The sequence below is a fragment of the Chelonoidis abingdonii genome, chromosome 2 (genome assembly GCF_003597395.2).
Source record: "Chelonoidis abingdonii isolate Lonesome George chromosome 2, CheloAbing_2.0, whole genome shotgun sequence".
NCBI classification, from domain to species: domain Eukaryota; kingdom Metazoa; phylum Chordata; order Testudines; family Testudinidae; genus Chelonoidis; species Chelonoidis abingdonii.
This window is the reverse complement of record NC_133770.1, coordinates 66,207,568-66,223,953: the sequence shown is the minus strand read 5'-3', so window position 1 is coordinate 66,223,953 and position 16,386 is coordinate 66,207,568. Positions and strand designations below refer to the sequence as shown.

At 42.7% G+C, this 16,386-nt stretch overlaps 1 protein-coding gene and 1 long non-coding RNA gene across 2 annotated transcripts in view; both read right to left on the bottom strand.

Moving 5' to 3' along the window:
* NFE2L3 (NFE2 like bZIP transcription factor 3) overlaps positions 1-16,070 on the bottom strand; it is a 28,358-nt gene extending 12,288 nt beyond the window's left edge. The window contains 4 exon segments of the mRNA XM_032773840.2: positions 1,007-1,185; positions 14,990-15,334; positions 15,681-15,786; positions 15,789-16,070. Of these exon segments, the coding sequence (XP_032629731.1) occupies positions 1,007-1,185; positions 14,990-15,334; positions 15,681-15,786; positions 15,789-15,827 (669 nt within the window). The 5' untranslated portion in view covers positions 15,828-16,070.
* LOC142046323 (uncharacterized) lies at positions 6,312-13,177 on the bottom strand. The gene is made up of 4 exons (XR_012655222.1): positions 11,572-13,177; positions 10,205-10,366; positions 9,109-9,156; positions 6,312-8,418 (listed from the first exon to the last, which is right to left on the bottom strand). It is a non-coding gene; the product is annotated as an uncharacterized LOC142046323 (long non-coding RNA).
* Positions 16,071-16,386: the final 316 nt, after the last annotated feature.

Genomic DNA, 16,386 nt, shown 5'->3' with positions numbered 1-16,386 from the left:
AGGGCAAAAGCGCCTACTTGATTTTAAGTCCATGCTTTAGTGTAACTGTAAAATGTGGCAACCTTAGTGTAATTCCCTCCCTTCAATATACAGCAATGCTTGGGTATTGGCAACCAAGTCGCCCAAAATTTAATCCTTTAGGGACCAATCCTACATAACATTGAATCCTGTGAGCATAAAGCACCATCTATACTGCGATAAACCATAGTAAAGGTGAAATCAGCATAATTTAACATCCTTGTCTCAAATATTTATGTGGCTAACTTTGAAAGCTTGGAGAGGGAAGGTCTGCTGTCTTCAGAACTAGAATGAACAGAATAAAATAAAAACTAATTTTAAGATGACTGATTTTGGAAGGATTCGAATGTTTCAAGGTGAAACCATATTTGTAAAGGGAGCCTAATTTTTGAGAAGGAGATTGGGAATGTCATATTTACAGAATAGCATCTAGACATTGCCTCTTTACTAATTTTCCTAATAGCACTCACCAGTGGCGGATTAACAAATTTGGCACCCCGAGGCCCTCAAAAATTTGCCGCGCCCCTCCCTCCACCTCCAACTCACCTCTGCTCCCCCGCGGTAAGCCTGGGAGGGAGGGGGGAGAAGGGGAGTTGTGACGCGCTAGGGGGATGGCAGTGGTGGTGAGCTGGGGCAGGGAGCGGTTCCCTCCCCTTACCCCTAAGAGTCACTCCCTGCACTCGCCAGCCCCAGCTCACCTTTGCGCCGCTACTCGCTTCTCCCTCCCTCCCAGCGCTTTTGCGCGGCAAGCCTAGGAGGGAAGTGGAAGGAGGGAAGCATGGCGCGCCTGGGGGAGAAAGCGGGCTGGGGATTTGGGGAAGGGGCAGAGTTGGGGAGAGGTCGTAAGCAAATTTGCTGCCCCTGCAAATTTTCTGCCCTAGGCGTAGGCCTTGTTGGCCTAGGTAATAATACACCTCTGGCACTCACAGAACGAATGATAAACCATTTACCCAGGGGTTGTGTGGTTTTTTTGTATCATTACACTTACCTCAGTGCTAGAATTTGTATTTTCTCTCTCTTCCCCCTCAGTTTTAGCCTTTTGTTCATTTTCTTCTTCATTCACCTGCTTTATCTTCTCCTCCCCCTCTTGCGATTCTGATTGTTCACTTCCTTTATGCGGATAATAGTAATCCAAAGCCTCCTGACCAGTTTTCAAGTCTACATCCTGAAGTGTCAGAAAAAGTATATTAATGTCAAAAGTAATCTTTAAAAAGACCCCCCCCACTTAATTCAGCCATATTATATAATTTCCAGTGAAACATGTATCTGATCATATATAAATGTTATGACAAGCTGAGACTAGGACTAAAGTAGGACAGAATCCTGCATGTGTAATGCACTAATGTACGCTCTGCATCTCCCGTTTTATATGGAGATACTGACCCTCCCTATGGTATACCTAGGCTTTCTTCTGCTTCACTCACCATCAGAAGGTAGTTGAATTGTATAGAGCTGCAAACGATGACCCACAATTGCGTTGGACATAAAAGCAGACACTACCATAAGTTTTTAATATACAAACATGCTAAGCAGTGACACACAACTTACATGAAATTGTGCTCATTGTGATATGGCAGGAAGGGGTTTGTAATTGCTATTAGAGTAATTGTTTCCATGTAGGCAGTCAGGGACGAGGGGGGTCAGAATAGTTACTAATTGTAATTATCTGTATATAACTTAAAACTTGATTGCATGGTGGATACATTGCGACTATATTCCATCTCAGTGCGTTATTGCGGAATGACATCCAGAAGACACTGAAATCAGAATAATGTTGTTTCTGGTGTTTGAGAAGAACGGGTAGCAGAAACATACATACTGGAACTTTCAAAGGAGAACTAAAAAGGCAATGTCTACAGTGGCTAACTCCATTCTCTAGAATGGAGTGTTCTGCAACAGCAGAAAAGGTAGGTTCCAACTGAATACCAAGTGTTACCGTCTCTGTTCCAAAATTGTATATTGGAGCACCATGAATTTAGGTTTAAGACTTTGTTGATCCCCCAGCATGAACTGTATACATTCTCCAGCTTGTATCAGTTTCTCTCCTATATAAAGCTTTTTCTGAACTTCAAAAAGTGTCCTGTTTTTTTTAAGTACAACTTGATACAAAACACAGACTCAAAACTATTTGAATTGTCAATAAAGCTAAAAACATAGACAAAGTATTTTAAAATGTACTAAATGTTCTTGGGAAACAAAGTAACTTAGGACCCTAATTTTATTATACCACTTTTTCAAAAGTCATAAAGGAACCCTTAATTTTAAAAATAGTCTTTTCCAATGGTAAACAGCCATCAAGTACATTAACCAATTCCTCTGCTGCAAGTCTTTATCCAATATATAACATATATATAATATTCAATTCCCAGATACTAATACAGGGCTGCCCAGAGGATTCAGGGGGGCACGGGGGAAAGTAATTTTGGGGGCCCCTTCCATAAAAAAAGTTGCAATACTATAGAATACTATATTCTTGTGGGGGCCCCTGCAGGGCCTGGGGTAAATTGCCCCACTTGTCCCCCCCCCCTTCCCGGGCAGCCCTGTACTAATAATGAGACTCCAGTATAACTGCAACTGAGAAAATAATCAGATATGTTGAACTGATCAGAGAAAGTGCTTGTTATGAACAAAAATCAGGAAGCAATTTGTTTTTCCAAACACCTGCACATTTTTTAAATATAATTTCCCCCCATATGTAGTAGAATACCAGTGGAAGGCAGTTTAGGATGTGAGATTTTTAGTCTGCAATAACGAAGGTCATGTTCCTGCACATGCTTACGTGAGTTCAGTAGAGCTACATCTGTGCATACAGCTATTCACACACAGAAGTGTTTGTACAATCAGAGCTAAGTCTTCAATTCTAGAAAAGCTGTCATATTTGACAAAAATTAATATAATGCATTACTATCTCAATCAAAAACTGAGATATAAAGTCATGGATAATAGCTATAAAAGCCCTGCAGCAGCTCCCCCTGGCTAGTAGGTGTACAGCATGCTGAAAGCAATACAGTGTGTTCAGCCCAGCATAAAAGAGCAAATCCACCCCTCAAGAGCAACCTTTCTGGATGACTGAGGAGTGGCATGAAGGAATCTTTAGCTTGCAGGATAACAGCCGCAACGTGGTGTCCCAAAGGATAAGCATAAAGAGAAAATTATGAATGGGGAGGCAACATAGATAGCATCCTCAAGATTCCTAGCAGAAATATAAAGGGCGCAACCTCATCCCACCTCTGGGGGATGGGGGGATTGGGCCACAGCAGCTTTGTGAACAGTAATGGATACGTGTTTAAAGTGTAGATCATGCAAAGCTTTTGAAATTGCATTAGGTACAATGGACATATGCAACAGCTGATAGCCTGCTATAAGCCTATTGTGTAGTTAGGCTAGCCTTTAACAGCTGTTCCATCATCAGGAAGACAAACACTTTTCTGATGCTTCAGAATGGTTAGTTCCTTTATAAGGGCAAAACCAGTGGTCAAATATTTCTACAGTCTACAAAAGTCAGTGGTTTTCATGCCTTTACTGCCAACACCAATTCAAAGATAGCTTTCAGATCCTTTCCTAGCGCTTCAGGAGGCCAGGACCCGCATAGGCTTTAGCGTTCAGATCCAATGAAATCATGGGATAGGGTAGTTCACACTTCTCAGAGCCATTGTTTCAGATTGTCCACAGACTCAGGAAGACAACTCTGCAGAAGTCATATTTGGAAGATTTTCTATATAACCATAAGGGCTAGAGCCACAGCATATTGCCTCTCTATAAATTCATGGTACACCCACATCTTGAATACTGCATGCAGATGTGGTCACCCCATCTACAAAAAGATATATTGGAATTGGAAAAGGTTCAGAAAAGGGCAACACAAATGATTTGGGGTATGGAACATCTTCCATATGAGGAGAGATTAATAAGACTGGGTCTTTTCAGCTTGGAAAAGAGATAACTAAGGAGGGACATGATTAAGGTCTATAAAATCATGACTGGTGTGGAGAAAGTAAATAAGGAAGTGTTAGTTATGCCTTCTCATAACACAAGAACTAGGAGTCACCAAATGAAATTCATAGGCATCAGGTTTAAAACAAACAAAAGGAAGTATTTCTTTACACTACTCACAGTCAACCTGTGGAACTCTTTGCCAGAGGATGTTGTGAAGGCCAAGACTATAACAGGGTTCAAAAAAGAACTAAAGTTCATGGAGGATAGGAGAATGGCTATTAGCCAGGATGGGCAGAGATGCAAAACCTGAAGTGTCCTTAGCCTCTGTTTGCCAGAATCTGGGAATGGGAGACAGGGGTTGGATCACCTGATCATTACCTGTTCTGTTCATTCCATCTGAAGCACTTGACATTAGCCACTGTCAGAAGATAGGATACTTGGCAAGATCAGTAGTTCTGATCCTATTTACCATTGTGGGCCACATATGCAGCTCTTTGTGTATTACGTAGGCTGCATCTACACAATATATATACTATCTGTATGGCCCTGAGGATGGCACACGGGCTGCAGCTGTGTACTGATTGGGCTGTAAGTGGCCCACAGGCTGCAGGTTGAGAACCATTGGGCTAGATAGATCATTGATCTGACCCAGAGTGACCGTTCTTATGTAGAGACTTACTCTAAAAAAACAAAACAAACAAAAAACTTAAGATCTGTAGGTTCTGAAAATGCCGCATCATGTTGAACAGGCTGCATGTTTGACAACTCTGGATTAGAGCACTAAGCACAATGCTGAAAGCCAGGGAATCCCAAATTCTATTCTCACTTCTGACACTTGTTGATTTTAATTACACTAGAACAGGGGTGGGCAACCTTTCAGAAGTGGTGTGCTGAGTCTTCGATTATTCTCTCTAATTTAAGGTTTCACGTGCCAGTAATACATTTTAACGTTTTTAGAAGGTCTCGTTCTATAAATCTATAATATATAACTAAACTATGGTGGTATGTAAAGTAAATAAGGTTTTTTAAATGTTTAAGAAGCTTCATTTAAAATTAAATTAAAATGCAGAGCCCCCCGGACTGGTGGCCAGGACCCAGGCAGTGTGAGTGCCACTGAAAATCAGCTTGTGTGCCATAGGTTGCCTACCCCTGCACTAGACAATAGCATTTGGGAGTAAATCTGGTCAGTGGATTAGGCATCAGCCTTGCATCTAGGAGGTATGGGTTCTTAATCCTGATTATAGCATTTGCTTAGTGCGCAATCTAGGACAAATCACTTAACCTCTCAGCTTCAGTTTACCAATCTCTAATACTGAAGTAACAATATGGACTTAGTTCATAACTAATGCTTAAAGAGTGCAAAGTATTAAGACACGGGTGGGAAAAAGGTCTCATCGCTAGAAAGAGCAGACATTACAAACCAGCATTCGCTGCCTTTCCACCCATCATTGTTTCAGAGCATGCATTTCACAGTGAGTCAGACGCTCCAAACTTGACCCTTGGATATGTGTGGACATCGTTTTTATTGCTGGTTATTCACTTTCCATTATATTTAGTATTGAAAGCCTGGACTAGAAATACTCACTACATTGTTGTTAATCTGTGTGTTGCTTTGCTATGGGTTTTTTGTCCCTTTTCCTTTGTAAAACTATAGACAACTTTATAAAAAACAAAAATAAAAATAAATAAATAAAGTTATGTATAATTAATTCTACAAATTGTTTGACATCTGCTTAATCTGGAGTAAAAAGGAACATGTATCAAGTCAGTCCTCTTCATTCATAATGAAACAAAACATCCTTTTTTTCCCTCAGAGACAGACATTTAAAGTCCTCTGAAAGGGCCATTATCCTTTGAAATATAATCACAATTTAAAAAGTTTGGAAGATAAAACAGTAGAACTGGAAGTATCAGGATTATGACAATCAGGCTGCCTTGGATTACATATTTTATGTAATGCCATGTCTAGGCATTTTATTAAGATTGCTAAAATTAGTCAAGTTAGTTATTTGGGTTAACTGAATATAGTATCTGTGGCTTCAAATGCTGCACCTGTCTAACTTCTATTATTATTTCCAATATCTCAATTCTGAACATTTACTCTGGGCTGCAAATAGGGACATACTATTGAAGATACCCTTGTTGGCTTCAGAACAATCATGACAGCCTATTGGATCAAACAGACACGTGATGGCGGGGGGGGGAAGTATTTACACAGCACTGGGTCTACTACGTCAACCATCATGTTTACTTGAAAACACGCTGTTAAGTGTGTGCATGCAATATATCACACACATTTATACACACGACTCCTCCCTTAGAATGCAAGTCCATCCAGCAGAATTAGAAGCAAAATACATAGTGCTATGGTATTTTTATTAACTTACTACAGATGTGGAAACTACACAGGTTCAATTACTATATAGTTCATAACTTGAAAAATCACTGACATCCCTTTAAAACATTCAAAAAAATAGCCTTTTAAAGCATTTCTAGAAAATATTTAATAGACCTTTAGGTTTTCAGTCAAAGCGTTTGGCCTTGCATTGGCCCTCTACACCAGGAGTTAATTTCTGCCTGAAGGAAGAACTATTAATAGAAAGGACAAAGTGATTTGTAAAATGGATTTTGTTCTGTGTTTGTGCAGTGCCTAGTCCAATAGAAGTCATGGGCCAGGAAGCCAGGTGCTACAGTAATACAAATACTAAATAATAAACCTTGTGAACTGTACAACACAGGAGCTTGTGTATTTACTATTCTCTTCCTTATTCCCTTCGAACTGTATTCCCTCCTGAGTTCTCTTCATCCACTACCTATGACCAAATCTACAACAGAAACTTTTGCCAGTATAGCAATGTCAGTTAGGGCGTTGATTTTTTACAACATTTCTATACTAACAAAAGCTCTCATGTAGTTGCAGTTATACCAGCATAAGAGTGCTTTTGTGGCTACAGCGTATTTTGCTCACCAAACTGGTTTAAGTTATACAGGCTTCTACATGGACTTTTTTGCCAGCATAAGTTGCCTCTACATTTCTAGTGTAGACCATTATATACATATTTGGAGATATACCTATCTCACAGAACTGGAAGGGACCCTGCAAGAGTCATTGAATCCAGCCCCCTGCCTTCAGTAGCAAGACCAAGTGTTGATTTTGCCTCAGATCCCCAGGTGGCCCCCTCAAGGACTGAACTCACAACCTTGGGGTTAGCAGGCCAATACTCAAACCACTAAGCTATCCCTCCTCCCAATTTCCTACCTACAGCCCCATCACCCTCCTCTCTCCACCTCCACACTCCTTCTGCAAGTTGTCTTCTCCCATTTCCTCAGTTTCCTCTCCTCCATCTTTCTCATCAATCTGCACTTTGATTTCCATCCTGTTGACTTGTCTACGGCCATTCTCACTAAATTCTCTGCCAAGTTCAAGGGCCTTTTCTCTAGCCTCATCCTGCTCAAGCTGTCTGCTGCCTTTGACTATCAGTTATTCCCTCCTCCTTGAGCTTTTGTAATTCTGTTCTTGACAGGATTCCCCTTGGTAGCTTCTCTTCTCTAATAGAGTCTCCAGGGCTCCCTCCTCTTCCTCTTCTCCTACACCACCATACCCCTGAGCAACCTCATCCATTGTCATGGTGTTAATTAAAGTCTCTATGCTGACAACTCCCATATCTATCTCTGTTCCCTATTTTCTCCCTCTCTGTTCAGTCTTACATCTGCATGTGTCTCTAGACATCCAGCAAGAAATATAGTCCCTCCCTCGGGCTGACCATAGTGAACTAGGAACTTCTTTTCTCTTTCACCTTCCTCCTCCCCAAAAATACCCATCTTACCACTCCCCTCTTTAACATGGTCAACAATGCCCCTGTTCTCACAGTTGGTAAATCACACAACCTTGGTGCTATATTTGACTCCTCTCTCTCCTTTTCCACTACTCTCATCCTGCCAGTACTTTCTCTATGAGAAAAACATCTGTCCTTTCCTTACCATCCTTACTGCTAAAACCCTGGTAATTTCTAATGTCATCTACTGAAGTCTCTTTCTTTTGATCCTTCCCAATTAGCAGTGTATCCTCCCAAGTCCATCTAAGTTGCTGTAGAAAAGTCTTCTTCCCTGACCACTGGTCTGACTGGGTCACCTTCTCTTTAAATCACTAGTCCTGACTGCTGATTTGCTTCTACATCAAATTCAGATTTCTTTGACCTCACGTTTGCTCCTGTCTGCATTTCATTTCCTGCAATTCACCTCCTAGCCTGTGCCTCCCTGGCATGCCTCAGTGTGCCCCTGACTCTTTCCCATAAATGCCTCTTATGCACATCCTACATCCAGAGTGCCCTCCCACGTTTGAGATTGCATTGCACATGTCAAGACGCTTGTCAAGGTTTAGCCCTCCAAGTCTGACCCACACTCTATTGTTCTGGCCCTCTTGCTTCACTTGGCTCTTTCAAACCCTAGACATACTGCAGCATGCTGTAAGACGCACAATCAGAACACACCATCACTCAGTTTAGGGTCCAGCATTAGTCAATATTTTCATTCACGGCATGGAGAGCATGCTTATAAAATCTGCAGATGACACTAAGCTAACAGAGGGTTGCAAGCACTTTGGAGGACAGGATTAGAATTCAAAAGAACCTTGACAAACTGGAGAATTGGTCTGAATTCGACAAGATGAAATTCAATAAAGAAAATGCAAAGTACTTCACTTGAGGGGAAACATCAAATGCACAGCTACAAAATGAGGAATAGCTGGCTAGGCTGTAGTTCTGCTGAAAAGGATCTAGGGGTTATAATGGATCACAAATTGAATATGAGCCAACAATCTGATGCAGTTGTAAAACAGCTAATATTCTGAGGTGTGTTAACAGGAGTGTCATATGTAAGACAGGGGAGGTAACTGTCCTGCTCCACTCAGCACAGGTGAAGTTCTGTGCCCAATTCTGGGTTCTATACTTTAGGAAAGATGTGGACAAACTGGAGAGAGTCCAGAGGAGAGCAATGAAAATGATAAAAAGTTCAGAAAAATCTGACCTATGAGGAAAGGTTAAAAAATGGTATGTTAGTCTTGAGAAAGGAGGACTGGGGGGGAAGGGAAAATGGGGGAGGGCGAAAACAGTCTTCAAATATGTTAATGGCTACTATAAAGAAGATGACACTCACCTGTTCTCCATGTCCACTGAAGGTAGGACAAAAAGTAATGAGCTTAATCTGCAGCAAGGGAAATTTAAGTTAGATATTAGGAAAAATGTTCTAACTATAAGGGTAGTTAAACTCTGGAATAGGCTTGCAAAGGAGGTCGTGAAATCCCCATCATTGGAGGTTTTCAAGAACCAGCTGGACAAACACCTCTCAGGGATGGTCTAGGTTTACTTGATGCAGTGGGCTGGACTTGATGACCTCTTGAGGTCCCTTCCAGCCCTACATTTCTATGATCATATATTGTTACCAGCAATATGAATTTAAGAATTGCATTACAAAAACTAAATCTGCGTTACTTTACTGAAAAGACAACACTCATTGGAAAAAGCAATTATGCTGTACAATTCAAATAGTTCTAATTCCATGTAAAAACTTTCAACAAGTTTAAAATTAGGGGTCAGGTTATATCCTTATAGCATCTTAGCTTCCTCAGCTGCTCTTGCCTTAAAAAAAGATAGCAGAATTTACTGGGCACTATTCACAGGCCATATATAACTCCCCTAAAATAAGATCCCCAACATGGACTTGTAGACAGTTATGAAAACAAACAATAACATTATTGAATTAGCCCTTGCTTCCCTGACTTTCATAATTTATAAACAACGTAATTAAATTAATAATTAAAGCAAGCATTTTGTAATTGTGTGAATTCAGTACTTGCACAAAGTACCAGACAAACACAGCCCTGGAAAATGGAGCTAAGCTACACAGCAAATCCAGCTTGGGTGGGGGACATAGCTTTTCTCAGCACTGCCAATGTGTCTCACTCCTGAGTTGCACAGAGTCAGGAGTTCAGCTTCAATGCTCACTCAGGTCTTCGGCATTTCGGCCAAGACTGCCAGCCAGGTGCTGATTAATGCCAGCTGTAATACTGGTTGCTGTGATGTTGACCACATAAGCAAATAATACAGCCATCACAAGGCTCCATATCCCATTACTAGTCTTCTGACTCAAGCAGTCCCCACCTGTTTCTCTTGAATGAAAAGCAGCAAACTCCAATGCCTCTGAAAGGAAAGTTCTACTCCAATTCTTACATCCCACTCCTGCAAATACTTACATGTAAGTACCTTATGAATGTACACAGTCCCCACTGAATTCAATGGGACAACTCTCATGCATAAATCTTCGCAGAACAGGGCCTTAGACTGTGAACTTCTTTCTTCGACTGTAAGTTCCTTGAGGCAAGGATTGTGTCTTCCTGTGTGTTTGAGGACAGATGCTATTGCAACATGGATAATAAGAATAAAATCATAATGTGCTGTGCTAAGATCTTTAAAACTCCATATTCACTTTTGTAAGTTGTTTTTGAAAAATGGGTCTGTGGCGTTATCTGATTAAAATATGACCATATAGATCTTTGTTGAAACCACTGTTATATATTTGCAACAAATCTTATACAAAACTTGACATGTAAGATGTCTATAAAAGGGTTATGACAGGGGCCGGTAACCTTTCAGAAGTGGTGTGCCGAGTTTTCATTTGTTCACTCTAATTTAAGGTTTTGCGTGCCAATAATACATTTTAACGTTTTTAGAAGGTCTCTTTCTGTAAGTCTATAATATATAACTAAACTATTGTTGTATGTAAAGTAAATAAGGTTTTAAAAATGTTTAAGCAGCTTAATTTAAAATTAAATTAAAATGCAGAGCCCCCTGGACTGGTGGCCAGGACGCATGCCATAGATTGCCTACCCCTGGGTTATGATTTGCTGGTTATGATCATGCTATCTGTATGCATGCATTGTTTTTGTATTTGAAGTTATGAATAGTGGCTCTATACCTGGATTTCAAATGTTTGCTCCTGGGGTAACGCCCACAAGGTAGTTAGCCAGCACATCTTGGAGGGATTATGTAAATTAGGTGGCCTATCAAAAGGACACAACTCATAATGGACCATGGGAGACACCCATCTACTCTGAATGGACTTTTCTGTGAACTTTCCATTTGAAGTATAGGTAATGGTTTCCTGCAAAAACTAAGCAAAATTATGCATGGACATGTGACTTGCCCATGTGACTTCAAACCCCATCTTTTACCTGTAATTTTCTACTAGCTGCTGAGGGCTTTGTTTGAAACAATGGGTATCCCTTCACATGGCAGAAGCTATAAAAGGCCCAGCAAACACCTCCTTTTGTCTCTTTCCTGCTCAAACCTCTGAACTATGGACTTATACAAATGGGAGCATTCTAACCAAGGGACTGAGGTCTTTCCAATGATTTGGAAGCAACCAGAGACTTATCAAGCCAGCAGTTTATTCCATCACTGCTACAAGCCTGATGCAAGAACTTTGCATTTATTTTATGTATTTGATTCCTTTAATTTAACTCTCACCTTTTTTTATTTTTACAAATAAACCTTTAGATTTTAGATATTCAAGGATTGGCATCAATGTGATTTTTGGGTAAGATCTGAGTTATATACTGACCTGGATGTGTGGCTGGTCCTTTGGGATCAGAAGAACCTTTTATTTGATGAGATTCATTTTAAAGAACCACTCATCTTTAAATCCAGTTTCTTTGGTGGTAATACAAGAACTGGAATGCCTAGGGAAATTGTTTTTCTGATTTCTTGTTAGCCAGTGTGGTGAAACAGAAGTTTACTTTTGTTGCTGGTTTGGTATATCTTATGGGGGAATAACTACCAGTTCTGGGGTGTATTTCTCAGGAGTTTGTCCTGAATTTGGTATTCTCAGTTGTGACCCACGAAGGCATGGTTACAGTGCTGAGATCTTTAAAACTCTATAGTCACACCTTTTAAGGTGTTTTTAGAAAACAGGTCCCACTCATTCACTATATCTAGCACAACCCAAAATATTATATTCTTTTTCTACACTTGTCTTGGTCCCTTTTACAACATTGACTTTTCTCCCCCTCTGCATTCAAACACCTCCTTACTTATTTCTTGAGCAATTTTCAGTAAGAATCCATGGGACATCAATTTATAATTTTTGCATTGCTACAATTTTAAGTCTTCTGCCTATATAATATAATCTTATGTGTGTGATCCAGGAAAAAAAGATGTACGTGTTTAACTTTACTTATGTGAGTAGTATTATGCAGTGAACAGCCTACTCACATAAATAATGTCATTTTTAACATGCTAAACATAGTTCCATTAATTGTACAAGGCTATTAGTCATGTATACCATTCTTTAACTTTACAAGCCATATTTTCACTAGGGCTAATATTTGATTGGTTTGGTTAGTAAGGCAACAAAACATTATTGTGAAGCCTACATTTTATTTCAAAAATCCATTTAATCACAGTCTGGTTCCATCACAATAAATACCAAGGGTACGCTAATCTCAATTTGTTGTGTAACAATCTAATGTAGAAACACCTGTACAGCTCTTCTTGTTCTTAAAGACTGACAAGCTTTCATAATACTGCTGTGTCTTCTCTCAGAGGACAAAAGAGGAAAAACAGGTCAAACTGTATTGTAATTGTAAATGCCCAGATAGGACACATCAGCCGCTGTACTTTTCATTTACAGTGCCACAGCCACACTGTAATGTGGGCAGTGTAGACACAACCTAAGAGTGGGAAGCTGGCAATAGCACTGGACTACTTTTCATGAAAGGCAGAAAGAAAAGCTACAAATTAGCTGAAGTGCCTTGTAATCTTATTACTGCAGACACATTTTTACAAATCAGGTGGCCTTTAATGGTATGGAGATCATCTTTTGTAAAAAGGCTGAAACTTCCCTTCTGTCTTTCATCTTGTGCACAAGTTCTGGCCTTGAAAAGACAGCAGGAATTTCCCTAGAGGATTACACAAAAACATATTAACAAAAGAGAAAATAACCATACAAACTATTTTCAATATTGAGAATATCCCCCAGATCTGTCTGTTTGGTAAGGTAACTACCATAATAGAATAAATATAAAAAGAAAGGGTCTTCAATCCTATGTGTTTCAAACTACAATGCATTTTATGCCTGTTAATTTATAAGGAAGCTGGATAATTTGCTGGAGAAGACATGGGATTTTTTTCATTCTAGGAACCCATTTATGTTTCAGCTCAAGAGTATTGGGATTGAGATTTAGTTTACTAGTCTCCCTCTCCCTCTCTCTTTAGGGAAGTAGGGATCCAGAGAGGTCCAGAGCTAAGTTAGTACAGAAATGAATCAGTCCTCACTCCAGTACAGCAATCCCTTTTGGTTAGGGTGGAGAAACTAGTTCTGCAACTACCTACACAAATAATATCAATACAGTACAGAATCATAACCAAGCTAATCCTTGTGCAAAATCCTAATAAGAAAAATTAGAAGAGGTTTTTTACAATATAAGTATTCTTAATAATTAGACAGCATCAGTTGCAGCTGATCACTGAACTCAAGTTATTGAAAAAAATCTTAGCTCTCAGAGATTAAAATCTAGTATGCAAAAGTATGGTCATCTAAGTATTATTTTACTTTAGATTTCCAAATATGTCAAATACATCACTACCTCGATATAACGCCACCCAATATAACACGAATTTGGATATAGCATGGTAAAGTAGTGCTTCGAGGGGGCGGGGCTGCGCACTCCGGTGGATCAAAGCAAGTTCAATATAATGCGGTTTCACCTATAACACGGTAAGATTTTTTGGCTCTCAAGGACAGCGTTATATAGAGGTAGAAGTGTATGTTTGCACAACTCAATGTTATTATTCATCTATGTATCACCGCCAACATGGTATCAGATAGTGGGTCTACCACAAGTAGTACTATATAGTGCAGTCCCAATTTGATAGATCATGGATAAATTACTTTTTTAAAGTGCCATGTGCACACATTAAGAAAATACTTACAGCTAAGGCTTAATCCTGCAACCCTGATTTCAACAGAATTTAAAATGAGTAAAGTTAAACACATAGTTAAATCTCTGCAGGACTGGGTCCTATAGTCATATGTCCCTGCTTAGTTAATTAAAAACTGTAGTTTGCTTGATGACCCAGTTGTTCACCTGCTTTTGTTAGATTATAACCCCTCTAGAGCCAAAATTACTTATTTATTTGGTCTACATTACTTATAATCAGTGAGTACAGTTATGGTGCTAGGGTGAATAAAGTAGATAATGGCACCTTGTTATCTGTATAGACTTTTTTAGCACACACCCAAGATGAAATCATTTGGTTTTGGAGATCTTTTTACAAATAGCAGAAAAGTCAAGCTGTGTCCTCAATTCTTGAAGAAGCTCTGACAGTTTAAGCTGCCTCCTTTTCCTTTCCATTCCTCCTTTTGTTACAGGATACACAGTAATAGGTTCAGATTAAAACTCTGTCTCCAAGGAATGAGGGCGGCATTTGCGTCCTCCTCAGCTGGGGAATCATGAAAGAAAGCAGCATTTTGAGATCCAAGCTTCCTGGAAGTTTGGTGTGGGTATGTCAGCCGCTCAACATTTAGGATTTGTCCCATTATAGGGACAGGTGCAAGTTGGGGAATTCAGATCCAATCCTCAATCTACTTTTCCAAATTTTTGTTTTGTGGAAGGGGGCGGGGAGGCCAGCTGGTCCCAGCATTCCACGCTCATCCCCTGTAGTTCTGTAACACGGTGTAACACCCAGTTATTTCATAACCAGAAAAGGGAAAAGTGTGAGGAGCATCTCGCCCTGGATGCATCCTCAAGGTAGGGTGGGCATGTGTGAATCTCCCCACCTCTATGCTTGGGGTATCCCTCTGGCATGCGAGACTCCTCCACCTCTCCGATCTGCAGATACCCAGTTTCACCTGCAGAAGGTGCATGAAGGGGAGGCAGGTCTTCTCCCCACCTCCCCGACCCTGTGGGTCCCCAAGCTACCTCTGGACTCCAAATCCCAGGTGGGGACCGATGCTCTGTGTCCTCCCCTGCCCCTTATCTCTAGGGTAGGGCAGTCACTCCCCACAAGGCTGGGCTCGACTTCGGGTGCCGCTGCAACTCCTCCATCCCCTTCCTCCTGGGCCTGCTGCTGCAGGCTGCTCCCCCAGGTGGAGCAGGGGTGGCCGGGGCCCTCCTGGGGACCGCTCTTGCTGGGGCCATCTCCCCCAGCGCCACTGACAGGCGAGGAGGGGAGCGCCTCATTCTCCTCGCCGGCCACGGCGTGCACCAACCAGGCATCCAGGCGGCTGCTGGGGATGTACGGGCCCCCCAGGGCCCGCACCTCCCAGAGCAGCAGCAGCCGGGCCCACTCCCGCTCTGGGCACTTGGGGTACAGCAGGGCCGGCACTAGCATTTAGGCAGCCTAGGCAATCACGTAGGGCACCAGGTTATTTGGGGGGTGGCATTTTGCGGGGGGGGGGGGGAGCAATAGGCAGCTCTGATGGACTGCCGCAGTCATGCCTGCGGAGGGTCCGTGGTTCCGGTGGAGCTGGCGCAGTCATGCCTGCAGACGGTCAGCTGCTCCCGCGGCTCCGGTGGACCTCCCACAGGCACCACTGTGGCAGTTCCACTGGAGCCACAGACCAACGGACCCTCTGCAGGAATGACTGTAGCAGCTCCACCGGAGCTGCGGGATCAGCGCGGGGGGGGTGGCAAAATGGCCATGCGCCTACGGTGCGAGAAACCCTAGCGCCGGTCCTGGGGTGCTGAGGGAAAATGTCTGGGGCCCAGCGCCGGCGGAGATCCAGGTCCAGCCGCAGCCCTGCCAGGCTGAGCAGGAGAGTGATGACCTGCAGCAACACCCCTCCTCGGAGCAGCAGCTCCTCGTCAGGGGCTTCATCTCCGCTCACGCAGCTCCCACAGCACCTCGCCAGCAGCCGGCCTCTGGCTCCCACCGCCCGCGACGCATCCCCAGGCGAGGCTGGGGCAGCATGTGTGTGTGTCCGTGCTGGGAAGGGAAGGAGAAACCAAAGAGCCCAGCATGCTGCTGCCGCTCCGGCTCCCGCAGCCAACCCCGAAGGGACCGGCCCTTCCCTAGGGCGGCGAGTGCTTGGGGGCGGGCCTGGGGCACCCGCTGCTGGGGTGCTGCCGCCCCCCTACACCCGCCCGTCCGCCGCTACAGGCAGCTAGGCCAGGCCACCTGCCCCTGGATCCGACCCTCCAGCCCTAGCCGCGGAGAGAGGCAGCCGGAGTGCAGGGTGGAGCCTCCCGGCTCCAGGCCATGCCGCAGCCCTTGGCGGCCGGGAGCACGTGCTCAGAAGGGGGGACGGGACGTGCCCCGCCCATGGCCCGGCCAGCCACGCAGCAGCGGCGCGCTCCCAAGAGCCAGGCGGCCTTCGGCCGGTCCCAGTCATTTTTCCAGGCCGGGCTCCACGACCTCGCACGAGAGGCTATTCCGC